Here is a 27,191-nt window from a genome sequence, read left to right on the forward strand (position 1 = left end):
GATGGGGCAAAAAGGCAGTGAAGAAGTGGAGGGAGCAGACCGAGGGAGGGAGGAGAGAGACCGAGGGAGGAGAGAGACCGAGGGAGGAGAGAGACCGAGGGAGGAGGTAATTAAGAGAAGAAAATAAAGTGGCAGCACCGGTAGTGGTGTGGTAGGTAGGCCCGGAGCACAACGTTATCCACCACCCAAGGTGAAAGTTGCCAGAATTCTCCGTATCATGCAGACTGTGGCCGGTTGCCACGCTGGAGGCCCTCTGCGCCTGGCTGGTTCCTGCCCATCACTGCCGCTGAAACATCGTGCACCCAGCGTAGAAAAGTCTGCTGAGGTAACAGGAGAGAACTGCCGCTGCACGTCCAACGGAGCGAGAAGAAACTGAGCGTGACGCCAAAATGGTCCTCTCGTCGGCTACCTCCAGCTGGCATCCAGCACTAATGTTCACCTCAGCACACAATTTTATTCTTGTGAAATCCCGAGACCTACAAATACTCGCGGCACTATTTTTATAAGTATAGGAGTATCATAAATATAGTATCCAATGAGTCGCATTCCTTAAAGCCAGCCGAAAATAAGTTTAAAATATTCACAAAACGTTCAGAGACTAAGTCCTGTACACAGCACTGATCAACTTTGTGCCTTGGAACTTTAACGGTTTCATCAAAACACGCCGACTTAATAACTGCTATTTGTTTGCTAGAGACTTTAGAAACTTTCCCCGGTGACCTGCTGTAAGCTCACATACCAAGACTGGCTTCCTCCTCCCCACCTCCCACACTAGCAGCAGCAGCAGCAGCACTAAACCCAGCTCGCAGCTGCCTGGTATAAAACTTAAAATTTTATCTCTTGTGAGTCCTGGGATGAGAGTTCGATCCCACTGCATGGCTTCAATGTTTCCTCAGATATACATTGCTATTTTATGTGCAAGGTAAATTTCCATTACATTTAATAAAGGAGATATGGGCGAGCTGTACAGCGCATTAGCTACAAACTACAATAATGTACACTTTGAAAGGGGTATAAACGCCGTATTACACATCGTCACCTGCACCCCTGACGCAGCTGGGACTAACTTAACCGGCTTGAGAGAACACTGTCTATTTAATGATATTAACAACATTCCAGTGTTGCTGGTACTTGTTACTTTTTCGTATTTAAGAGATGCCTATATATGGCAGAAAATGTCTTGCTAAATACGGTACACACTTATCCTAATACTGTCAAGTGCAACAGTCTACTCTATAGTATTAGGTTATGGACATATCTATTTCTTACGGTGCAGACACCATCTTCCCCGCTCTACTGCCTTAGTTATACCTATAATCAAGAGTAACTCTTGATATCCCTTATTACCCCTTCTCGTGTGTTTAACCCCACATACTAGGTAAGAGGGGCTCGCCATCTGCTCGTGTTTTATCCTATACACATTGAAATTGAAATAAGTTTATTGAGGTAAAATACACACAAAGGGATGAGGTAGCTCAAGCTATTCTCACCCCGTTCAGTACATCGTGTTAATACATACATAGACACAATCCTATACACAAGTTGTCCAACTTGCACAACTGCTGCGCCTCTATCTTTCCCTCGTAATACAATTTCCTGACGACACGTGGTTGGTTTATTGAAGACACCTGGGCTGATTAAGGCAGCGTCTGGGATCCTTTCAGACGTAGGTTCGAACCCCCATCACGGCACTTGTGGATTTGTTCATTTGATGCATCACGCTATTGTGATAATGATTATGTTCATCTCGTTCTCTTTAATAGCTATAACCCCGGCAGGTTATTGCTCCTCTTTCAACCTCCTACGAGTGTGGATTCAAAAATGACACTTAACTCATCTAGGATGTTCAACGTGTTGTACGTAAATACCGCTTCGTAATAATTCTTTACATGCAGTGTTGATAGCAAAGTTCAAAGTGTGATGGCTGTAGCTTTTATTTCTTTGGATCTCTGTTTTTAAGGATACAAGTTCCACATAGACTTTTCCCAGAGCTTAAGTTCTTGTATGTTCCACTCCCGTGTGCTGTCCCTCCTACCTCTTAATAATTTTGTAACTAGCGTCAAAAGATTGTTATTTGCTTAGCTAAACGAACAGCTAACAGATTGTTATTTGCTTAGCTAAAAACGGGTTCGATTATGTGCCTCTAATCCTTTACACCAACGCCCACGGGATGGGTATAGGGTGCATAATAAAGAAATTGCATTGAATTCTATTGATAATTATACAGCTGATCTTGATCTCGGCATTATACAAGATCACTCGCAATACTAATCGTGCATTAGTACCAAATTTAAACGTTACGATCATTAGGATCCTACCTTCAACAAAACATTTTTACCAGCCATTGGTGAGCCATATTTTCACACATTTTCAATACGAAAGAGCTTCCTCATATCTATGGAGGCATATCTGCACATGAAGGTTAAAGATCTAACGTAAACAGTGATCGTTGTTTAGTACCCAGATAGACAGCCGTCTGCCTTGTATGAAAATGCACGCGAGGTGTCTGCCTCGTATGAAGATGCAAAGGCATTGCACCCTGACGGCCAGCAACATACAAAAGTAGCACTTTTTTACACTAAACACGTCAATGGGTCAGGTGCATGAACAATGACAGCCGGGGTCCCCTCCCTCCTCTACCCTCCCCACACCACCTGTTCACCACAACCACTATTCATACAGGCTAACCTCATCCACCACCCTCCCCGCACACTACCCACATTACAATAGTGCAGCGGATATTGAGCAATGATGTACGCGTTATGACATCAAGCAATAAGCAGGGGAGGAGGATTCCAGAGAGGACACACGCACAAGTTCAGCTCTATCTCGGCGGCCACGAAGGCTACAACACTGACAAAAATGCACAAGAAACTGGCAAACGTGAAAATACTGTATCTGGGAAAGCGAGGTCTCGCCCTCAGAGGCGAGGCCCAGCCCGGAGTACGCCGCCCCGTACAAAAACTCCCCCTTAAAGCAAACTAGCTAAAGTCAGGTTACAAGAACCTCTTTGGTTAACCAGTACAAAGTTTTCCAGAGAGTTAACCCAAGGATGGTTTTACATTCAAGTTCCCAATTACTACCGGGTGCACAGAGGTGGATGGTGAAGTAACTGCGCCAAATCATCCCCCACCCTGCACAGGAATCCATCACCCCAGGTGTCTCACTTGTGAAGCCAGCAGGTGAAGGCTTTATCCACTTCAGCACAAGGTGCTACTGGGCGGGTAGCGTGTTTTGAGAGTGGGTTTGTTTTAGGGCGGCGGCAGGAAGAGCGCGGACTGCGGCTCGCCATTAACGATAAAAAGAGGCTCAACCCTGCCCTGAATATCCATGGTGAAGAGCAGGTTAAAGCACAGTTGCGTGCCTAACTCTTCACTGAAACATAATCTAGCCAGGAAGCCTTATGTTTGTGGTTTTATCCAACAAGACCTGACGGATAATGTTCTTTTGCATTTAGGGTAGAACTGTTATTTAAGACGTAATAGGCGAACTAGAAGCCTCTGAGAATCTGGAATCCATGTAAAGCCACCGAAAATAAATGCCATTCCCCAATCTGTATATGAGAGCGCGCCCTAGTCGAGGGCCACTGCCTTACTGCTTTGGATAATGTCTCGTGCCAAAAGAACGCTGTCCAATCCTTAACCAGAGACTGGTGGTGCAGTGATACCAGCCCCCGTGCTTAGCGAGCGGTTAGGCCTAGATTCTTATCTTGGTGTAGTGGATTGACTAGGTGTAAATCCTTACCTGTACGCCTGTTAACCAAGCAGCTATTGGGTACATGTTAACCTATTGGCGGGTCATATTCCAGGGAAATTAGTGGGCAAGTCTTACCCATGAGCTATGGGAAGGGATAGCTCTCAGCCTCTTAACAGGAATCAGGAGTCGTCTGTTCCTGTACCACCTGTGAACAATAAATCTGGTTGTGGCTGTGGGTTGCACACTTGGGGGGGGGGGGGAGGGGGAGCATGCTACAGAATGGGCTTCTTGTATGGGTACAATGCGCTCTAGTTAATTTTTCCGTAGGTTTCCCCAAGTGTTATTTCTTGTATGTCTATGTATGTATAGCTCGTATGCTGCCGATACGTTTGTGCAGAAACTCTCAGATATGGTGGGTGTTCTTTCTCTCCAATTCACTTTTACGAGTTTCTAGTGTAAATGGGTTTCTAGTGCAAACTAGTTGAAGTCTAGTGTAAATGTCGTCAGAATAAACCTGAAATTCGTCCAGGTAGTCCTATATCCTTTTACACTCCTCTTGTGGCATGACAATTTATACTCGTCCACACTTATATGAATACAACTTACTCATTCAGGTCATTTACGTATAGTGGAAACTCCAAATACCGACCCTTGTGGTACTCCACTTGTGACCTCCACTGATGTCTCATCTTGCCGCAACCCTTTGTTTAATAGTGTATACACTAATTCAACTTTGATCCCCCCCAGGTGTGACTGGGAGGCACAAACACTTTCACAATCCAGGAAAGAATCTTCCAATCTTTCCCTTTCCTGCTCCATCGGTGTTAATCATCATAAAACTCCAGTAGGTCCTTTGAGCAGGACATTGCTTCAGGGAACGCACGTTGGTGATTGGAGATCAGGTTTCCATCCTCTACATGTTTAACTAATCACCTGACAATCCTGTCTTTCCCCCATAGTTAGCATTGCCCACAAATCACCATGAGGTAAAGGTAGGACGTATATGCTTCCCCAGAGTTACGTTCACGTTCCAGGGATTACAAAGGTTCATGTCTTGAGGAGGAGTTAGTGGGCAGAAGGCACGATCGTAACTTCCCTGTCTTCCTCCCTCCCCCCCTACACACACGTTACACAGTCAACAGTGGCCTTGAGGGTAGCACGGCAACAGACTAAGTGAAAGCTACACACAAACTTCTATTAACGAGACTACCAACGGGGACCATCTCAACAGTGACCAAGGACAGAGAGTAAGCGACACTTGCCTAGGCTAGTCAAACAAGCGACCATACCCACAAGTTCAAGTACGTTTATTGACACCATAAAATACATATCAAAGGGATAGAGAAGCTTAGGTTATTTCTACTCTCCAATCCATACCCACAGACAAGTCAGTTACCACAGACACGCAGGGATCTTCCCCCAACTCCTCCACCCACAGTAGCAGGCAGGAATCCCTACCCACAGACAGGGCATTGTGGTGGTAGTGACAACAGGTTGATCAAGGTGATAGTGACACTAGGAAAACTCCCAGCCAGCCAGCCAGCCAACCAGCGTTTCCTCAACCACCGCCCTCAAGGCTGAAGGTGGCCAGACGTGGCGAGGGATCCCTGTGTACCTGCCTGGACATCCCTCCCACTGAATAACAACGATGTAACTTCACAACTTCGACATTTTGAAAAGGAAGGAAATGCACATGCTCAAACGACCTCCACCCTGCGCTCCTACTAACAGTCCTTTGCTAGTGATTGCAAGTGGGGGGGGGGGGGCTTACCTGCGTCAAGAGGCGCCCGACCTGTAAGATGCTCCCTGGGGTATACTTTACACACATTTGCATGCCATTACTTGTTTTTTATAATCTAAACAATTATAAAATCCTATATAAATTTGCCCCCTTCAAAAAAAGTCATTGCTTAAGTTCTTCACCCAAGAGGTGAACGAGTTTAAGCCCGTTTCACTAATCACTCCAGTTACACAATTGCTGATCCTATCCCATCGGCACCAAACTTGTCGGACTATACGGGTAGTCACCTGGACTACCCGTATAGTCCAGGTGAATGGCATGTCTAGCATGGTTGTTTGATCAACACACACGTCCGCATGTGTGCAGCTACCATAGACTACATGAAGGATTACGTAGTGTCAAGAGCTAGCTTTGCGATACTAAACTCCATGTTGATAAAACTCTGCTTAGCCTGTGTGTTCATCTGGTCAGCTTAACTGACCAGATGGTTCACTTACCATCTGGTCAGTTAAGGTTACACCAAGTGTAAGGTTCACTTACACTTGGTGTAAGTGAACCTTACGTGTTGAGCACTCTTCACATTCTCTCTTTTCCCAATGTCAAGGTCACGATATAACGTTGAATACTAATCAAATTATTTCAAAGCTTAAATGAATATGATTATGGCTCACGTTATTACACCTGGTAAACAAGCAGGTCGAACCGTAAACCGACCGTTATTAGACTTGCTGCTTTTGGACGAGAATGATAACATTAATGAGTAGCGATGGTACGGACAATGTGTTAACCTTTGAATTTGATTGTTGCTGCCGGTGGTGTCTAGTTTATTGTGCACCCTATAGTACCGCTCATCTTGTGAGCGGTAGCGCAAAAATTACAGAAGGCACGAAAGGACTTTATCGGACCTCTACGGAGATTATTATATTAACAATTACATCAATCCTGCACACCTTATAATGTTTGATAATTACAGAGATTGTTCAAATTCTATGGCTAGGTATTTACAGTTATTCAAAATGCATTTTTGGTAGGTCTTTTTACTAATACACGACTTTTTGAGCTATGGAGGCATCACAGGATCATAGGAAAGCTGCCGTTTATTATTTCTACTCTTCACACTACACTATTCCTTAATCTCTTATGTCATTTATCTACTGGAAGCGAAACATGGACACAGTGTTGTCACTGCTTCACCGATTGATTGATTGATCGATCGATGAAGATTAAGCCACCCAAGAGGTGGCACGGGCATGATTAGCCCGTAAGTGGTAGATTTTTTTTTAAGTGAATGTAATCTTTAGAGAGTTGATGGGATATACTGTGTGCCGAGGGCGCATTTAAACTGTCAGTCTTACTATACGGCTGCGATCTCTGGGGAGGATACTGCTTGGACTGCTTCGCCGGGTGGGTGGTGGTATTAGATTTAGCTACTCCTAACGAAATAGCCATGTAGCACGGGCTACAGTGGGCCCATGAACCGGGTGGTGGTGGTGCATCTTCACTAAAACTATTCCACTGGCACCTCACCCATGACAGGTGGGCGCCGCCACGTAACCTGGAACACTGGTCGACACGTCAGCAGCCAGCAGGGATGGTTTACCTGTAGTTTACCTGTAGTCTGGGCCGAGTTCTACTATCCCAGCCCGCCCTGGAGCCCATGGTGGTTTGGTGATGATAAAAACGCTGTTGCTTTGACCGGCTTGCAGACCCACATCTATTACAGCGCTGTTGGTCCGCCATTTTTGTTTTAATTATCTGGGGCATATTATATCCTCGAAGGGCCACTTTCATATTTGTTATATATTAGAAACCTGAAGTCAGAACAAATGTCATTTTAAGTGAATTTGGTCATCTTGAGACCTGGTTGAGAGTAACGTTATTGAACAATGTGTGTGGTTGAGAGTAACGTTATTGAACAATGTGTGTGGTTGAGAGTAACGTTATTGAACAATGTGTGTGGTTGAGAGTAACGTTATTGAACAATGTGTGTGGTTGAGAGTAACGTTATTGAACAATGTGTGTGGTTGAGAGTAACGTTATTGAACAATGTGTGTGGTTGAGAGTAACGTTATTGAACAATGTGTGTGGTTGAGAGTAATATTATTGAACAATGTGTGTGGTTGAGAGTAACATTATTGAACAATGTCTAAGCTTGTGTGACTTTCAAAAAGTTGAAGAGCCGTGAACCTCTAATGTTCCTATAATGCCTGCCGAATGTGCATATGGCATCAAGACTTCACCGGGTCAACTTTGAATTTCCAGTCATAACTTTCGCTCCAGAATGGTTATTTTATTGAGCATATTTGGAACCTGACCTTCGCAGTATCTTCCGTGTATAAGCAACTCTTTACGTCTTCGTTCAAGATACGAGTCTGAGTGCTTTGTGGCGGTCACAATCATTAATTTTATGACAATGGGTGCCGCCGTATACGTTTCCTGAACTCCCACTACTTCCGAACACACTCCTGCCATGAAAGGGAAAACGTGTACCATGCAGTACTCATAACAAGGGAAAGTACAAGCGATTTGAAAAGGAGACTGTGGTGGAATCCCTGGATTTGCCGGATCTTTTAAAGCCACATCAGCAGCCACCAGGGAATCTGTACACGGGACCACCACCACTCGTCACCATCCCTGGTGGCTGTTGCTGACGTGTACATGGCACCACCACCACTCGACACGTCAGCAGCAGCCAGAAGGGATAGGGTCGAGTGGTGCTCGACCCCATCTCCCCAACTCCCTGGTGGCTGCTGACGTGTCGAGTGGTGGTGGTGCCATGTACACGTCAGCAACAGCCACCAGGGATGGTGTACACGGAACCTTGCCCGGCTACACATTTTCCTGAAGGGCTCGTATGGTAGTGCCCCTTTCCTGTCCTGTTTTTTATCTCTTCAATTATGTAAAATTCTTATTAAATTACTATGTTTAATAATACATTTGAAATTGGTCCATAGCTAAAACAAGATTCCCGTCCTCATTACAAGCTTATGGTCTTGTTCAATCCATCATTAACTATCTGAATAGGCGATACGAACAGTGAAACCTGTGTGGTCTATCCAGGATAGACAAACTATAGTATTTACACCAAGCTTACAATCGCTTATCCCTTTCCCGAAGAGCAGCAAACCCCTTTTGCCTATCAGAACAAGCCACCTCCTCCCTCGCCCATCCCCAATTACACGAGCCACAAGTCAACCCCCCTCTCACCCATTGGGACAAGAGGACATTTGGTGGAAGCTGGAAAATTAAAAAGAGTCTTAAGAAGCAAGTTTAGGAAATACTGAAGGCGGAAGCCCTCCATCCACAACTACAGATACAACAAAGTCAGGAAAGTTACATACACAAACTAAAAACAAAAATTAAAAAGTGCGGTTGTCAGGGTATTAAAAAGCGAGGTATTCCCTTGCCATCACTTGGTATTATCGCCAGTCGGTGGCGCACTGGCGGTAGGAAAACCATGTTAAATAAGACTCGTGACCTTTGAGGCCCCCGGCAGGTGCCCTGGGTAACCAAGTCACCGTGGCCGCCTGACACTGGCGGGCCGACATGCGGTAACGGAACGCGCTCCCAGCAATCACGGGGTCACGACTCTTCCATCCCAACCCCGCCGCTGCCTTAAGTTTCACTCTTTCCGTTGCCAAAGTGGACTCAACCATGGTGACGAGGCAACATAAACCGTCACGTTCGGTGACGACCAAACGAGTCTTCTCATCCCGAGCACTGGCGTTCATACGACCACAAGGTCAATCTAACAATCAACGCGTTCCACCAGTGACAATTAAATCAAGTTTAACTCTTCACGGTGATAGTGCTCCCAGTTACGTGGGAGAGACTCACGAATGTGCGTCCTGTGCAGTCTTCAGTGATTATCATAAGACTTTCCTCCTGACCAGACTCCTGGCTTGCCCATCACCCACCCTGCTTGCCGTGTTGGCTATAAGGGTTGTTTTAATATTTGCTAACATGGCACTGGATTCCTTTACTACAGCAAGTTTCACATTTTCTGGCGATAATGCCTATATTGTTAATCACCAAGATGATTTCCTTAGTCTTAACACTCCATTTAAGATTTTTTCTTAAACCATTTAAAACTTTCCTTCTAATTATAAAATCTTTACCAATAGACCGAACTGACAATTCATATAAATGGTGCATAGCATTAGTTACAATTTCGTTTAAACTTTTGTCGAAGAATAGGACACATGGCAAACTCAGTATGTTACATTAAACGCCAACCAACTTGTTAGTTAATTTCATAACTGGGCGAGGCTCCAGATATTTGAGATGACGCAGGTTAGAGAACTGCTGGTGGTGGGTGTGTCGGCGGCTCCAGGCTGGCTGTACACCCTCGGGCAGTGACCAGGTACACTGTGACCAACACCAGGCATACCACACAGCGTCCGTACGTATGTTAAGTCTGATTAGCGTATTTGTTCTCATTATTTTGAAGGACCAGTGTCCTCATGGACCCTGTGTGAGCTACTGAGGTGGCAGACGAGGAAGCAAGAGGTTAAGAGCTCTTATTCAAGCGTAGGTTCGACAAATATGAGTATTTGGATGAATATAAACAGCAGCTGTCCAGTATTGGTCAAAAGACTTCTTGAAGTTTCCATTATTCTTTTGTTCTAGCCTAGTACCGGGTCACGTAGATATATAATTTTATGTTTTCCGTAGTCTACAAACTTATACAACATTGTCGTTTAAACAGATGCCACAATGGTAGTTAATGTCGGGGCTCGTTTTGCAGCTATGATTACTTCCGGAGAGTCACAAAAACACGTTTCAGTCCGAATTACGTAATTACTGGTGGTTTATACGAGTAGGGTTTGGTACATTTGCCCAAGTGTACGACCCCTATGAACCCTATGCTTACACGATGCATACAAGAGTATGCTCTAAAGCAATAACATGCCCGTAAGGTTTCTCCCAGAAGCCCAAAATTCATAAATGCACTTTACAAACTCTTGGACCTTATTTAAGCCATGCCCTTATTTACGGCGCTTAACGCTGTCAGGGGGGGCGGTGATGGAGCCCATCCTCTCGCGTTCCCACAACGGACTTGTCAACGGAAGTGACAACTCCTGCAAGTTCACCAATACTAACAACTGCGAGATACGTCACCAACCACTGGTACATTACCTTAACATTTGCCGGCAAACACGTTCCTTCATCTTACCAAAAAGAGGAAAATCATTATGGTACATCCATCGCCCAGGAGCGGTACCCCCTTTCCCCGCGCAATCACAGAGCAAGAGCGAGAAAGCTATCGTGTGCGAGTGCGTGTACACACGCCATGCACGATGACTACACGAGAGGGAAAGGCAAGGTGTCTGCATGGCGGGTCATGGGTGTCAAGGTGGAGATGGGCGCAACCCAGAGTATCTGACACTCATCTCATGTGAGGTGAATCTAAGAAAGCAGGGAGAGGCTCATCAAGACTGAGGGATGAGTGAGGTAGAGGGTCACAGAGTGCTGGGGGGTATGTCAAATGGAAGTGAAGGGGGGAGGGCCTGGAAGATGCCCAAAGGTATACTGGGATTTGCGAAAGGAAACTAATGAGATGGAATACCTTAAACTAGTTTCATTTTTTTTCTACTTCCTCAGCCAGACATTTCTGGTGGTAATTTGATGGGCAAGACAGTTGCCCACATTGGTTTCAATTCTGAACCTTCCCTTGCTCTAGCAACCCTCTTAAAAATGTTATTAAAACAAATCTTATATTTGCTGGAAGAAGGTTGTCAAACTTATGACCACCAACATTCCCCACCGTATTCTGTGTATGGGGCCTCTACTCTTTACTGGGTCTATTCTATATTTCCTACCGTAACTTTTCACTTTACGTTTCATTTAGGAGATTGGTCCATGGAGAAGCTTTAGTGTATTATGAACATCTCGCCTGTTCAAGAGCGAACATTCTCTGCGCCGTCAGACGTTTTCAGTATCTTGTGTGCTTTACTCCGTGTGCAGTCTAGGTCTACGGTGCATCTTATTTTAGATTACCTCCCTTTTAAGAGAAGCCCTCCCCCCCCCGGAGGGATGTGCAGCAGAGGAGAGAGGGCTCCCCTCCGGAGGGATGTGCAGCAGAGGAGAGAGGGCTCCCCTCCGGAGGGATGTGCAGCAGAGGAGAGAGGGCGCCCCTCCGGAGGGATGTGCAGCAGAGGAGAGAGGGCGCCCCTCCGGAGGGATGTGCAGCAGAGGAGAGAGGGCGCCCCTCCGGAGGGATGTGCAGCAGAGGAGAGAGGGCGCCCCTCCGGAGGGATGTGCAGCAGAGGAGAGAGGGCGCCCCTCCGGAGGGATGTGCAGCAGAGGAGAGGGCTCCCCTCCAGAGGGATGTGCAGCAGAGGAGAGAGGGCTCCCCTCCGGAGGGATGTGCAGCAGAGAAGAGAGGGCTCCCCCTCAGGAGGGATGTGCAGCAGAGGAGAGAGGGCTCCCCTCCAGAGGGATGTGCAGCAGAGGAGAGAGGGCTCCCCTCCGGAGGGATGTGCAGCAGAGGAGAGAGGGCGCCCCTCCGGAGGGATGTGCAGCAGAGGAGAGAGGGCTCCCCTCCGGAGGGATGTGCAGCAGAGGAGAGAGGGCGCCCCTCCGGAGGGATGTGCAGCAGAGGAGAGAGGGCGCCCCTCCGGAGGGATGTGCAGCAGAGGAGAGAGGGCTCCCCTCCGGAGGGATGTGCAGCAGAGGAGAGAGGGCTCCCCTCCGGAGGGATGTGCAGCAGAGGAGAGAGGGCTCCCCTCCGGAGGGATGTGCAGCAGAGGAGAGAGGGCTCCCCTCCGGAGGGATGTGCAGCAGAGGAGGGAGGGCTCCCCTCCGGAGGGATGTGCAGCAGAGGAGAGAGGGCTCCCCTCCGGAGGGATGTGCAGCAGAGGAGAGAGGGCTCCCCTCCAGAGGGATGTGCAGCAGAGGAGAGGGCTCCCCTCCAGAGGGATGTGCAGCAGAGGAGAGGGGGCTCCTCTCCGGAGGGATGTGCAGCAGAGAGGGGGCTCCTCTCCGGAGGGATGTGCAGCAGAGGAGAGAGGGCTCCCCTCCGGAGGGATGTGCAGCAGAGGAGAGGGCTCCCCTCCGGAGGGATGTGCAGCAGAGGAGAGAGGGCTCCCCTCCGGAGGGATGTGCAGCAGAGGAGAGAGGGCTCCCCTCCGGAGGGATGTGCAGCAGAGGAGAGAGGGCTCCCCTCCGGAGGGATGTGCAGCAGAGGAGAGAGGGCTCCCCTCCGGAGGGATGTGCAGCAGAGAGAGGGCTCCCCTCCGGAGGGATGTGCAGCAGAGGAGAGGGGGCTCCCCTCCGGAGGGATGTGAAGCAGAGGAGAGAGGGCTCCCCTCCGGAGGGATGTGCAGCAGAGGAGAGAGAGCCCCCCACCGGAGGGATGTGCAGCAGAGGAGAGAGAGCCCCCCACCGGAGGGATGTGCAGCAGAGGAGAGAGGGGCCCCCCCCCACCGGAGGGATGTGCAGCAGAGGAGAGAGGGCCCCCCACCGGAGGGATGTGCAGCAGAGGAGAGAGAGGGCCCCCCACCGGAGGGATGTGCAGCAGAGGAGAGAGAGGGCCCCCCCACCGGAGGGATGTGCAGCAGAGGAGAGAGAGGGCCCCCCACCGGAGGGATGTGCAGCAGAGGAGAGAGGGCCCCCCACCGGAGGGATGTGCAGCAGAGGAGAGAGAGGGCCCCCCACCGGAGGGATGTGCAGCAGAGGAGAGAGAGGGCCCCCCACCGGAGGGATGTGCAGCAGAGGAGAGAGAGGGCCCCCCACCGGAGGGATGTGCAGCAGAGGAGAGGGGGCTCCCCTCCGGAGGGATGTGCAGCAGAGAGGCCCCCCCCCCCACAGAGTGATGGGCAGCGGTGGAGGGGCCGCCCCACCCCGGTGATATGAACTGTGAAGAAAGGGCCCCTGGAATGAAGGAACCAATGGAAGGTGTAAATCCAATAGCCTGCTCCAACGACTGTATTGAAAAATCTGTTTTGCTAACAAGTGAAAAGTTATACTTTCTCACAACGTAAAGGCCAGCAACACTAGCTGAACATCTAATGCTGGAATACAATCCTCACCACCCATCACATGGTACATCATTTACAACCCCAACAAAATGCACCATTGGAGAGAGAGATGCAGGGCGAGGCTGGAGAATTAAGAGCGCAGAGGAGCGAAGCCAGAGGGGTAGATAACGTGGCGGGAGGAAGGTAGGTATTTACAGGTGTGGGGGGGAGGGGTGGGGAAGAGCCTTGGAGGAACACCCCATCATCCTCCACACCAGCCAACGTGGTATAACCTCGGGGAGGTCACCTTCCACGCTTACCGCGTCACCTGGAGGCGGTGCATTACACAAGACTGAAGTCTCTTGCTCATACAGTACTCATTACAAATATCCTTTTCCAATTAACCACGCGTGTCGAGGTGTTCACGACTATTTGTATTGATATTATTGCCCATTAAATAAACTTCATACTTCTGAACAAGTGATTCGATCAACAGTTTCTCAGTAATGTGCAAGGTGAACGAGTAGACTACGAAGTGTATCATAGAATTTCGCCAGCAACCTGTAGACATGAAGCCTGGTCGAGGACAGTTACTACAGCCTGTGTGTCAGAAGAGTTGGTGAAAGTGGTGAGGCAAGAAGCCGCCCGCCCCCTTGTATGCCTGGCTGGAGATGGTCACTCGCCAAGTCACTCAAGCTAGCTAACGCACCAGTCATCCTTGTTTCCCCATACAAGTATGGATAGAAGGCAGAGGTGCGCGCACTCACCGATTTTTATATGCTCTATTACAGCAATCTCTTTATATTAACATATAAATATAGTTGAACAACTTAAAAGTCATAGCATGTCTATACAACGTATGAGCGGACATGGCTGATTTGTATCGTTAATGCTAGAAGCATGTCAAGACGCTAGGTGTAAGTAATGTTGACCAGACCACACACTAGAAGATGGAGGGACGACAACGTTTCGGTCCGTCCTGGACCATTCACAATCGACTTGAGAATGGTCCAGGACGGACCGAAACGTCGTCGTCCCTTCACCTTCTAGTGTGTGGTCTGGTCAACATACTTTAGCCACGTTATTGTGACTCATCGCCTGCAGAAGACGCTAGGCTCCACCCCAACCAAACCGTCGGGTGACGTGGGACAGACAAAACACGTCCTCTTGTACCTAGTTCTTTAAATTAAACACGTAACACACTTACGACATGGTATTTGACAAACAGCAAATTAAACTCCCTCACTAATGCCGGAAAAATATTAGGTGCATCTTTAAACCTGTCCTCCAAAAAATTATTACAATAGCTACAATGGATGATGGCATGCGCAAAAAAAGGACTCGTGTAAACATTTTGTAGAGGCATCCGAGAAAGAAGGCATCAGGTAACCCTAACCTTCTTGGGGGCCAAGCAAGATGAAAGATGTACGTTTGCAATTTTAGGTCTAATTTAGCACGTGTTAGGCCTTTGATTGCCTACAGGTTAGATTGATAGTATGGTTATTTCGGCTTTTGTTATATGGATTGTAAGTACAATCATACAACACCTTTGGGGAGGGGAGGGGGTAGCATTCCATATTTTGCGCCCATTTAATCCGTAGAAGCTGTATTGGAACCATTATTTGTAGAAATAGGGGTGTGATCTCTTCCGACCAGCACACATGAAGCTAATAATCAAATAAATTTAGTTAAAAAGAAACTACATTAAACACCAGGTGAGCACTATCACAAAACAAGATTCAAACTGTCTACATAGCGGTCACAAAGCATACATAATTAATGTTTAATATTCTAACGGTTAAAGGCAGATGAAAGTCATCTCGCCAAACTGATGAATATAAAAAATAGCAACTTGGGTACCTGCGTCATGATGAAAGTTTTGCTACCCGGAAAATACGTCTGAAATTGTAATGAAAATAAATTTCTTCAGGCTTAACCCAGGTAAATAAACTTAAAACTAATAATTTAATTAGCTACAGCATTATATCATATTAACGTGGCCTTTCATCACACGAGAGTCAACTCGCTGTTATAAGACAGTTTTTGTATATTTTATGTAAATAAAATAGCCTCAACGTAGCAAATTAAAGACTTAAATCTTATAATTTTTCACGTATTGTCTGCACATTCTGTTCATTCTCGTAGCTCAACTGGGCTAATTTTGAACTACATAAATTATGTATATTTTTACCGATGAGGCAATTTTTTCGAAGATGGAAAGAATAGGCAATGTTCTACGTTTTTATCAATACTCTAGCAGTCTTGCATGTTAAATATTTTAATAGAAAAATTAGCTATATACCCAGGTTTAATATTTACTACCGAGATTTATGCAAGTATATTTCAGGGAATAGAGTATATTTGCACATCTTACGCCTCGCGAAGGATGTAGGATCAGATGCGGGCCCTGGGTAGGGAATAACTTGGGCACCTATCATTAACTGTTCGCCCCTGTTCATCGAGTTGTAACTGGGTAATGGTTTTAAACATTGGCAAGTCGTGTTCCAAAGAAAACTAGGATAATACTCAAGACGAGCTGTCAGAGGGAAAGGCATTAAGCCTGCAAAGAGTAGTCATCTCTGTACACACAGGGGGAGGGGTGAAAGCCCAATATATACTGTGTGTGTGTCCAACGTGGTTGGCCAAACCCTTGCAGATAGACTAACTTTGCAAGGGTAATGGTCTGGGGTAAAGGACGAACATAGGCTTACCCAGACACGCCGACAGTTAATGCTTTAACAAACATTTTCATTTATATAGGTCCTCCATACGATTTTCATGGAGTTACGTGTGAAATATTTGGCGTGTTTACCTTAGTTTTTTGTTAGTAATTGTAATTTTGTCCGCGATACTCAGAGCTGTTTCAGTGCTTAATAATAAAAACCAAGGGGTGGGGGAATCATGGGGGGTCAAAAATACACAACCCCCCTCCCAAGCCCGACATGCCCGTACCCAACTCTCTGTTCCTACTCGCCTACCTTGTGGAGGTTCCTCCGGGGATCAACAGCCCAGCGGCCCACCTCCGACCAGACCTCCCTGTTGGTCGTCTGGTCAACCAACCGGTACACAAAACATTCCCCACCCTCCACCAAGACTGACCCGTTCACGCATTCCAAACACCTGCACTCCCACCACCTTGTCTACCCCATACCCGTCACCACCATCCCTGGGGCCAAGTACGACCCAGAGATACACTATGGCTGGGAGCGACGGATGCTTTGGCAACTCCACCTGGAAAAACACGACGCCTGCGTCATTACCAATTTCCCCCCAGACACACCGTGCTCCTTGCTCCTCCCGACATATGGTCACTTGGATTCCGGAACAACGAGGTTGTCCCCTTCCCCCCCCCCCCCGGTTAGTGTACAGCTTTAAACTGCTATTCGAATGCTACACCTTACCACTTAAAGCATTACAATCTGAAATCCCATTACAGGATAGCTTGTAACCGTGCGTGTAGTGGAATATATTAAAACTTCTAGCGTCAAACGTGGAAGGCGATATTGACAAGAGGATTCTGAAGAAAGCATCTAAGGGTTGTATTCAGGTTGTCCGGTTTAGCCAGTCGTGTGCCGGCCTGCGCGTCTCTTATGTAGGTTACGGTGAAAACTGGGTTCATCTCCGGGGTGAGCGGGGACTTCGGGGAGAGGGGTCTAGGTCACACTCACAAGAGAGAGATAGAGAATACTGAACACAAAGTACTTACCGAATCCCTATTAATGTTTTCGTTCATTTGCTTCAGTTTCTCAATGCTCTCCTTCAGCATGTTGTGATTGTCCGCCGACGTTATTTCTTCTATATCGCCCTTGCTAGCTGGGTCACCTTTCGGGGAAGACTTATTCTTCCTGTGCCTCACTGTCGCGTCCATAGTGGATTACAGCGAGAGTACAGTTAGCTCAAGACAGAGAGAATCAGCCCACACCTGCCACCCGCGGCCGCTCACCACTGAATGACAGATAACAACACAGGTGCGAGGCTAGGCAATGGCCGCCTCGGCCCCGGTGCTGCCATCTCTTGCACACCAAACTCACCACAATACTTCCACCTACGTATTGCGAATTTATTACTTTAACTCAAGTCTAATATATATTCATTCAACATGTGAGATACAATGTGCTTGTATGTATTCTCTCTTCCATTCTGTGAAAAGAATAATGTCAAATATATCAAAATAATAATAATATAAAAACCTTTATTAAGTATAGATTAGTAACTCTCCGTGAGCCAGACACACACCACAGCTACTAGAGTGAGAGAACGTTGAACTGCTTGAAGACAGGGATATACTGTATTATATTAAACCACAAAATTCAGTTATAATACAGTTGTATATTTTAGAGTTCAGTTACTGGGCCCAATATGTACCTCTGTAACTATGCATAATACATTAAGCCAATAAAAAATACACATAATTCAGTTACTGTTCACGACTCTGAACAGTACCTCACGACTGAGGTACCTACCTTGGACAAGTTTTGATTATCAGTCCCCGTGGCGCAGTGGTAAAGCACTCGTCCGGCTCTTCACGAGCGCTTTGGCTTGGGTTCGTATCCTGGCTGGGTAGGATTGACCAGGCGCCAATCCTTAACTGTAGCCGCTGTTCACCCAGCAGTGAATTGGTCCATGGTTGTTAAACGATTTAGCGGGTTGTATTCCGGGGAAAAAAATAGGATTAAGGACCTGCCCGAAACGCATAGCATAACGTAAATGTTCTTACATTTACAAGAATGTAAGAACTTGTACTGTATAAATAAATAAATAATTAAAGAAACAAGGTACCACATGAAAGACTGGCAAGGAAATTACAGGCACGTGGAATAAATTAAAAAATACTAGAATGGATAACACAATGGTTAAAACAAAGTGTGCTGCTAAATGGGAATGAATCTGATTGGATAAATGTGTTAAGTGGGGTACCACAGGGGTTCATTTTGGGGCCAACCTTTTTTGTCATATACATCAATAATAATAATAATAATAATAATAATAATAATAATAATAATAATAATAATAATAATAATAATAATAATAATAATAATAATAATAATAGTAATTTATTCACAAGAAGGTACAATGGGTTAGTGAGATTACATAAGATTGGTATTTGTAAATTCTTGCAAAGCCACTAACACGCATAGTTTCGGGCAGGCCTTAATCAAACATATCAGGTAAGATGAAAAGGTACATTGTAGCAAGGTTTTATATCATCAAATAACTACAATGTAAATTGACAGAGGTGATTACACTGGTAAGGATATATGTCTTCAGTACTAATATTGGGGAAGTGGGTAGTACAAGATACAGTGTGACTCTGAAGCACAAGGTAGGAAACTATGATGGTGAAGACCAAACCACACACTAGAAGATGAAAAGACGAGGACGTTTCGATCCGTCCTGGACCATTATCAAGTCGATTGTGAAGAGACGATGATTGATTGATGAAGATTAAACCACCCAAGAGGTGGCACGGGTATGAATAGTCCGTAATGAAAAGACGAGAAAGGCACGGGCATAAGGGTTAGGTGTAACACAAACAAGAAGCCACAATGTAGGACTGAGAACAGATGTTTTTTCTCCCACAGGGTTATTACCTCATGGAACCGCCTACCCGCCGAGGCCGTTAATGCCAAAACTCTATTGGGTTTTAAAGTTCAGCTGGAAAAGATCATCAAGGCAAATGGGGGGGGGGTGACCTTCGACAAGCCGCCGGCTTCCTGTCCTCTAGTGTTAGTGACGCTCAGGTAAATTCAGATAGACTCAAGTATTTCTGCTAGTTATTGTTGAGGCCTTATAGCCCTCCAGCTGAACATAGGCATTAAGCCCAAAACTAAAGCAAAACATAATCATGCCTGCTCTTCTGATGACATTTGTATTGTTGCAAGTATCCAAACTCGACTGCAAGCTCTAATTGATTCCTTGCTGTTGAAAACGTTAATTGCAACCTTTGTATTAATGAATTATTCTCTAAATAACAAAATCCAAAGTTCTTCATTGCCATAAAAGAACAAATTAAAGTCCCTCTTTCATCCAAAATCAACAGCTAAAACATTGAAACCCGCGAGCAGCATAAATACCTTGGAGTAGGTATCAACAGTGACTCTGTAAACGACCTTCATCATAGATTAAACAAAGACTGAAACCACAGAAATCACTTGCAGGAAAGAACATTGGTATCAATGTTAAATATGTTATACTATTTTACATGTTGTTTACTAGATCCCCAAGTTGATTATCATGCCTATCACCTTTATTTTGAACAAACTAGAAGTAATGCAGAATGAATCCATGAGGATGATACTTGGCGCCCCAAGATGCATTAGAATCGTTAACATGAGGGAAGAACTGAAGCTCCTAACCATACTAGAATCATGCAAGTTAACACGAACTTTTGCAATTAAGTCATGAGAGACCCGACATCTCTAGCATTGCTCAGAGACAGATTATTTTATGCCTTCATTATAACAGGGATTGGTGCATGTTCATCAAATTGAACATGCCTTTTAAATAATAATGAAATCTACCTGTCACTGATGTCCCAGTTTATCTGTCCCCTACCATCCAAATATCGTAAACACTCATCACTAATAAAGATTAATGAGCATCTTCTAAAAGAAGCTAAACTTAAAACAATTGTTTTCTCTATCAAAAACCTTATGTCTACATCATTAATGAGCTACATTAGACTACTTAATGTCTACATCATTAAGTAGACACTACTTAATGTCTACATCATTAATGATTAATGAGCATCCTCTAAAAGAAGCTAAACTTGAGAGAATAGTTTTCTCTATTAAACTATTGAGAATAGTTTTCAAAAACCTTATGTCTACATCAATATGGTTCAGTTCAATCGTCAACAAGTTGCACTTTAACAGAAGATAGGTTTTATAGAACACATACTTGCACACAGACTATCATTGTCAATTTTAACAAGTGGCTAAATCCTACACCAATAGAACTAGCTAAACTACAGCTAGATACAAATACAATAACAGAACTAGCTGCACTACAACTGGTTAACTTCAGAAAAAAGGAGTAATTAATTGTGATTCAAAATCTGTTCGTCAAGTACTTAATAAACTCTCCTACAATACAGACAGCAAGAACCTTAAAAAAGTAATCTTAAATAACCAGCTCGCTGCACAGAATAATGGCTTTAGATACATTAAAATGTAACAAAGGTGAAATTGAACTAGGTCTATATTATTGCTCCAAATATTCAGGTTTGATAGGAGAGAAATAAGAGAATTAATAATTTGCAGAAAAGGTGACTTGCAATACCGTTCACAGAATAGACATGGCGTGCACTTCCGCTCACAGAATGGATCATGAAGTGAACGAAGCTGCCTAGGCTCCCATCCACATTTTTCACAGGCCCTTCCTCCTTTTCCGGCCACCTCAATAAAACAGAGGCTCGGGGGTAGATGCGAGAGGCCGAAATGCTACGATCCTCGCATGTGCATAAAATATGTTGTTAACATTAGAGGGCATAATTGTAATGTCAGTAAGATGTATTTCAATCTTTTACATTTGTCAATTATAGGCCTATATATATACTTTAAGCCAAGTCACGAATCAAGTGAAAATATTTTTTTTTATTAATACATTAGGTACATCTGCATTTGTGCAGCTGCCCTAGACTATATGAAGGGAAGTACAGTGCGTCAAAAAGCTAGCTACGTGATGCTAAAAAAATCCCCATCACACAGGATGGTTAGTCATACAGAGGCATGTGATAAGTAGTCTGCACTGACAGACTCTGGGTTCGTTATGAGGATATCATGAGCACAAGAGTGAATAAGGTAGCAGTGATACTAAAAAGTTCCCATCTTGCAGGATGGTTAGTCATACAGGGCTAGTAGCCTTCACTGGCAAATTTTGGGTACACTGTGAGGATATCTTCAAGAACACGAGAGTGCATAAAGTAATTGCAAAGCTCATCAAGTCACGAACCAATAAAACTGTGGTTCTCTGAGCATTGTCAAGGGAGACCATATACACATGCAAATTTGCAATCACATATTTTGTTAGATCAAAAGTTCTAAATACTATACACAAATTGTCGATTAGTTTATGAATTTGATTAAAGTTCTCGTCGAATGACTAAACTGACGTTGTCTTTATCATGTAATAATCTTTTTTTTTAAACCGCAAAAGAAATATTTTATGCAGTGAGAAATATAAGAAATGACACATTAATTTAATCGAAATATTAATGAAATTCCTGAACTGCTTCTATAGTTGTTGCGCCTAACGGAATACCTTTTTTTTATATTCTTGCGTACGCATACACGGAGTATAAGGCAGTGATACAGGCATATACGAAGAAGAGAATTAGAAAACTAACTTGATCATTACCGCGTTCTATTTGGACTAATATATGCTGTCACCACCACCTTCGTCACTGTGGGTCGTGACACGGGGGGGGGGAAGAGGGTCAACATCAAACATCAGCATTACTTGTACGAGATTGATCTATATGCAAGCCACGTTTGTGCCTTACATGGAGTGCATGGTGTAATGCTTAAGGCGCACATCTAGCGGCAAATGTCTGGTATCGATGCCTGACCAGTGACGTCATGCAGGTGAGGCTTCCAGCTGGGAGTTACATGTCACCAATCAACTCGAAAACTTTTCTTCTGTGCTTAATTACCTCATCCTTTTCTGATTAAAAGTGGCTCAATTGTTTATAAATGATGATAGTTTCACGAATACTAGCATGAGAAGATATACTTGTACATAATTTTCACTCAAAAAATGGTAAGATTTGAGGTACTTGAAACCTGGTGAGTTGGGAATGTTGGCCCTGGTTGACGGTGTGGTCGATGGGCTCTCACAGAGTGCCACGCTCGACTCCCTGGCACTAGTCCTCTCTGCCTGTACTGGTGCCATCCTCAAGAAGCGATAGTTCTCGGCATATCCTCATCAGGCACTATGTTGCGAACTTCGTGATATCAGGTAAGTTGAAGTTTTATTGAAGTTGTGGGAAAATGTTTCCAAAATAATTCAAATAAATGTTTTACAATTCCCGTATATTTGCTAGAAACGTTCCGAAAAAAAAATACATTAACCGGAAAGTAAATTTGTGTTTAGTTTTCTGTAAATGTTTATCATTACTGAGGCGATATGTTGCACAATATGTAGATTTAGGCTACGGTACTCGGAGTGAAGAATAACTCGTGTTCCGGGGCTGTGTTGTGGTGGTCGGTGGTAGTAACTATAGCAAGCACTGGCACTCAGTGCCGCGCTCCCTAGCACTCTAGTATACAGTCTTTCAGTGGCACTCGTTCAAGCGCCTGGCCGGAAAGTGTATATCTTTACAGTGGCACACTCGTTCCAAGTGCCTTGTTGCATGGATGTCAAGAGCACATAGTCTCACAGTAGCAATTCTTATATATTGAATTGACGCCCAGACTATCTCTCATTTTCCCCCTCTATCCCTATTATCTTCCCATCACCCCACAACAACCATCACCACCTTACATCCCAGCTAACATTTAACATGCTACATGAATCTTAGTGAAGATGGAATTTTTAATTTAGGGAGATTGGAAATTAGTGGCATTTACCATTTAACGCAAAGGAGGGTCATGGGGCTCTATACCCCCCTATTCCCTTACTCACTGCTCGTAATTAGGGGAGGATCAACCATGAAACTAATGAAGCTTGAGCTTCAGGGCTCCTAATCGCAGATGGGCCCCAAAAGCCGCCTGAAGATTTTTCATTGGGTTTCTTATAGATTTTTGGTGATTAATTGGTACATTCTTTCAAAGCCACTAACACGCTCAGTGTGTTTTATCTGCACTGATAGCTAACTAGTGTGGATCTGGACGGTGGGACAATTTTCATGGACTATATGTTGTCACAATGGATCACAAGCTGCAGGTGCACAATATATATAACTGTTACTTGGATGTGAATTTGGAATATAAAGAAAAAAGTTTTAAATATACAGATAGTTGACGAGCATAACAAGAAATGGTCTCAATTAGTGGCAGCATTTTGAAGTGGTGCCATTGTGAACAGTGGTGGCACCGTGAACAGTGCTGGCACTGTGAACAGTGATGTCACTGTGAACAGTGATGTCACTGTGAACAGTGGTGGCACTCTAAACAGTGATGTCACTGAACAGTGGTGGCACTGTGAACAGTGGTGGCACTCTAAACAGTGATGTCACTGTGAACAGTGGTGGTATTTTCCCATTAATATACTCATGGTTGGTAATCTGTTCCTGCCTAGCGTCATACAATATAGCTATAGGTTACTGTTTGATGAACGTTGCACTTTGCCTGGTGGTGCGTCGTGGTGACTGTGTTGGTCGTGTGTGGTTGTCATAACTACCGTGTCTAACTGGTGAACCTCACCCTGTCTCCTGACGACCTCCCTCCCTCCCTCCCTCACCCTGGCTGCTGACGACCTCTCCCTCCCTCTCTCTCTCACCCTGGCTGCTGACCACCTCCCTCCCTCCCTCACCCTGTCATTAACAACCTCCTCCGCTCACCTTAGCTTAGGTTAGATTTAGTTAAAATTAGGTTTACGTTAATATTAGGTTAGGTTAGGGTTTAGGTTAAGTTAAGGTTAGGTTAGCTTAATGTTAGGTTAAGGCTAGGTAAGGTTGGGTTACGTTTCATTAGCTTAAGTGAGGCACGTTTATTGTAGCCTAAGACATTCTGGCATGCTTCAGTGACCCCTATTCCTTTAATTGGGCATTAAAGAAAACAGTGACCATAGTGCTTATAAAAAAACGAGTTTACCAGAGACTACGTTTTAAAATGTCGATATATTCTGTACTAAAATATACTACAAGGTAATAATTCTGACAGTTACAACTTGAGAATAATCTCTGTTCACTTACCGTCTACCAATAGGATATTAGTGGAACCTGAAAAAATATGTTCCTATCTCTCTCTTTTTGTATTAACTTTATCTCTTCCTCCGAAGATGCTAATGTGTACTTTAGCGAAATGCGTCCTTATAAGACTCTCATTACGTCATTTAAAGAGTAAAATTAACTTTGTAGTGTTAAATTTTCATCTCCCTTCCCAAGTGAAGAAGAACCTAAGACATGCACAAAAACTACTCGCACATGCTGTAACATTATGTAATACAATGTTAGAACTTATCCATAATTTAGAGATAATTAGAGATAATTTAGAGATAATTAGAAATAATTTAGAGATAATTTTGTTTACCAATGTAAACAAAATGTGCACGTATTTAATTCAAAATGATATACTACCAGAAATTTTAGCCAAGTACCCCAAGTTTGCATACTGTATAGTGAGGCATGACTGTAACCTTTCCACTACCGCCCACAGGATGGGTGAGGAGCGTATGATAGCAAATGAAAAGTATATGCATCTAGTTTTCGATAAATATAAATTGCTTAGTTTAGATATCATTGGGGTCCAATACCGGAACCTACTCTGTGTCATTGCAACCTCTTTACCATTCACCCACAGGATGAGTACCAGGCCCAAAAATAAACCCCTTAAAAAATTCCATCTTTTGTTGTACAATGAAGACTATATTTATAGATTATGCTAAGAAACAGACACAAATCTGGTTGTTTCACCAACTTGTGATGGATGGAGTAATGCGTTCAAGAATATTGAGATATTATACTACATCCCAAAAGGATAGAGTAGTTTAGCTATTTCTACCTTCCTTATGGAGTATCAATACACATACATACACATATTACTGGTTTCCATTTACACATTCCTATTGTTCTGTAAGCCATTGTATCCAAAAATGGCATTGACGCTTCTTGTTCAACTTACACAGTGGACTTGTTAGAGCCAAACGCTTAATAAACAGGAAATCTTCGAACATTTTATAAAGAGACAAGAGACACTATCAACATATCTTTATCATGTAACATTTATCAGTAAAATTTCAGAGTTTAAACATTCTTATATAAAAACTTTACCTTCAATGCATTGTTAGTCCAATAAAGGTAGTGGATTGTAATACCAAATTATTTTTATGTAATTCCTTGCAAATTAATACATAAAATAACTCGAGGATACTTTGGTGAAAATGTGTCACATCAAAACCACTTTAAAATCTGATGATTTCTGATAAAGTCATGATAAGTCCACGTTAATGTTGTTTAATAACGCATTAGTAAAGCATTAGATACTATCATTTCTGTCTCACATTAATGTGATAATATGATTAATTTTATAATTGCAATGTTCGTGTTAACATGGCGCCGTAAAGCCTATTAAAAACTGTGAAGCTCTCAGAACCAAAAACTAGTAATACGTGTGACCCGATAACCGGTGTCTTGTCCCCGACTCACAGTAAAAACACACAAGTTCAATCCCAGGGCAGGACAAGCTTATTATACTATCCGTCAACCAGTTCCATATATCCACAACCCTTTTCCAAAAGAGTTATTACCTAATTTCTTTTAAAAATATATAAACTGATGCAATTTGCATCCGTTTAGCGTCCTATTTTATTTTTTATTTTTAGTACCCTCTTTCCTTCCCTCCCCCCCCTCCCCTCGTTTTGCCCCTTCATGTATATGTATACTGCAGTAATGTCTTCCCTCACTCTTCATCTTTCACGATAATATACATTAAGCTTATTATTTATATTATAATTGTGATTATCCTTCTTTATGCTACAATTACTTGATGATAACTTTATTGGATTTTCGTTATTATCGTCCAGAAAAATGGTTGAATTATGGCTATTGATAAGATATTTCAGCAGCCTCGTGTTGCTATTATTGGTACGTGAAAAACTCTGAATTGGAGAACGAAAATTCATGGAGCTAAATCTGTATTGACTTGAAGATAGCCTTGTTGAGTAATTACGTGAGTAATTACTATTGATCAGAGCTAAGCTCGTGGTGTGTATATGTGTGTGTGTGTGTGTGTGTATTCACCTAGTAGTACTCATCTAGTTGTGCTTGCAGGGGGTTGAGTTTCGGCTCTTTGGTCAGGCCTCTCAACCGTCAATCAACTAGTGTACAGCAGATTCCTGTGCCTATTGGATTCTATCAAATCTACATTTGAAACTGTGCATGGAGTCAGCCTCCACCACATCACTACTTGATGCATTCCATTTGTTAACAACTCTGACACTGAATCAAAATCTTTCTATTTTCTCAGGGTCTCAGATAGATCTCAGAGCCTATCTCCATAAATATATTCTTCCTTTCCCTGACAAAACCAATTACTGGGACCTTTTAAGATGTAGAGTGGATTAGAATTTTAATTAAAGGTCTCAATGCGATCAATCCTGTTGTGTCTGGTTTGAAGCGTCGTTAGTCGTAAGGCCCTTTATCTTTCCAGTACTTGGCTTAATAGGCTTCCTGTGAGTCACTGACGGAAACCATAAGATGAACCAACCATATATATATAGAAGACCTCGATAAGATCGATCTAATTCTAATTCGATCTAAGCCTAATTCGATCGTTGTTCCCGACGGCCGACACTTGTAAACCATATGTATTCATGTAAATATTACAGGCAAGCTACCTCGGTCTACAGGAATATTTTTATGTGTATCTGTTAAGTTTGGCCCGAAGAAAGAACCCAATTAAGATCGTTAAAAAGAAAAACGCTTCCCCGTATAAGTTCTATGTATCAACATATGCTAAAAACATAAGGCTATTGAAAAAGGAAAGAGAATCAATGTAATAATATGAATCTAACATAAACAATACTATGTACTACAAATCAGATGCAATGCTAACAGGTTGAATAATGCAGGTGTAGATAGTGGCCGCCCGAGTCTGTTTCCAGCACGAAACGTCTTTACTATAACGTCTGAG

At 44.0% G+C, this 27,191-nt stretch overlaps 2 protein-coding genes across 3 annotated transcripts in view; one reads left to right on the forward strand and one right to left on the reverse strand.

Annotated features, from left to right (window-relative positions):
* Positions 1–17,378, reverse strand: part of rt (Protein O-mannosyltransferase rt) — a 40,116-nt gene extending 22,738 nt beyond the window's left edge. The window contains exon 1 of one of the 2 annotated variants that reach the window (XM_045736775.2): positions 17,105–17,378. In XM_045736775.2, coding sequence (XP_045592731.2) covers positions 17,105–17,266 — 162 coding nt within the window. In that variant the 5' untranslated portion in view covers positions 17,267–17,378. The remainder of the gene's footprint in view (positions 1–17,104) is intronic. The other variant, XM_045736774.2, reaches the window with a different exon arrangement.
* A 4,852-nt stretch (positions 17,379–22,230) lies between these two features.
* LOC123754399 (serine/threonine-protein kinase Nek7) overlaps positions 22,231–27,191 on the forward strand; it is a 45,414-nt gene continuing 40,453 nt past the window's right edge. The window contains exon 1 of the mRNA XM_045736780.2: positions 22,231–22,356. The gene's annotated coding sequence lies outside the window, so the exon portion shown is untranslated. The remainder of the gene's footprint in view (positions 22,357–27,191) is intronic.

The sequence above is a fragment of the Procambarus clarkii genome, chromosome 18 (genome assembly GCF_040958095.1).
Source record: "Procambarus clarkii isolate CNS0578487 chromosome 18, FALCON_Pclarkii_2.0, whole genome shotgun sequence".
NCBI lineage: Eukaryota > Metazoa > Arthropoda > Malacostraca > Decapoda > Cambaridae > Procambarus > Procambarus clarkii.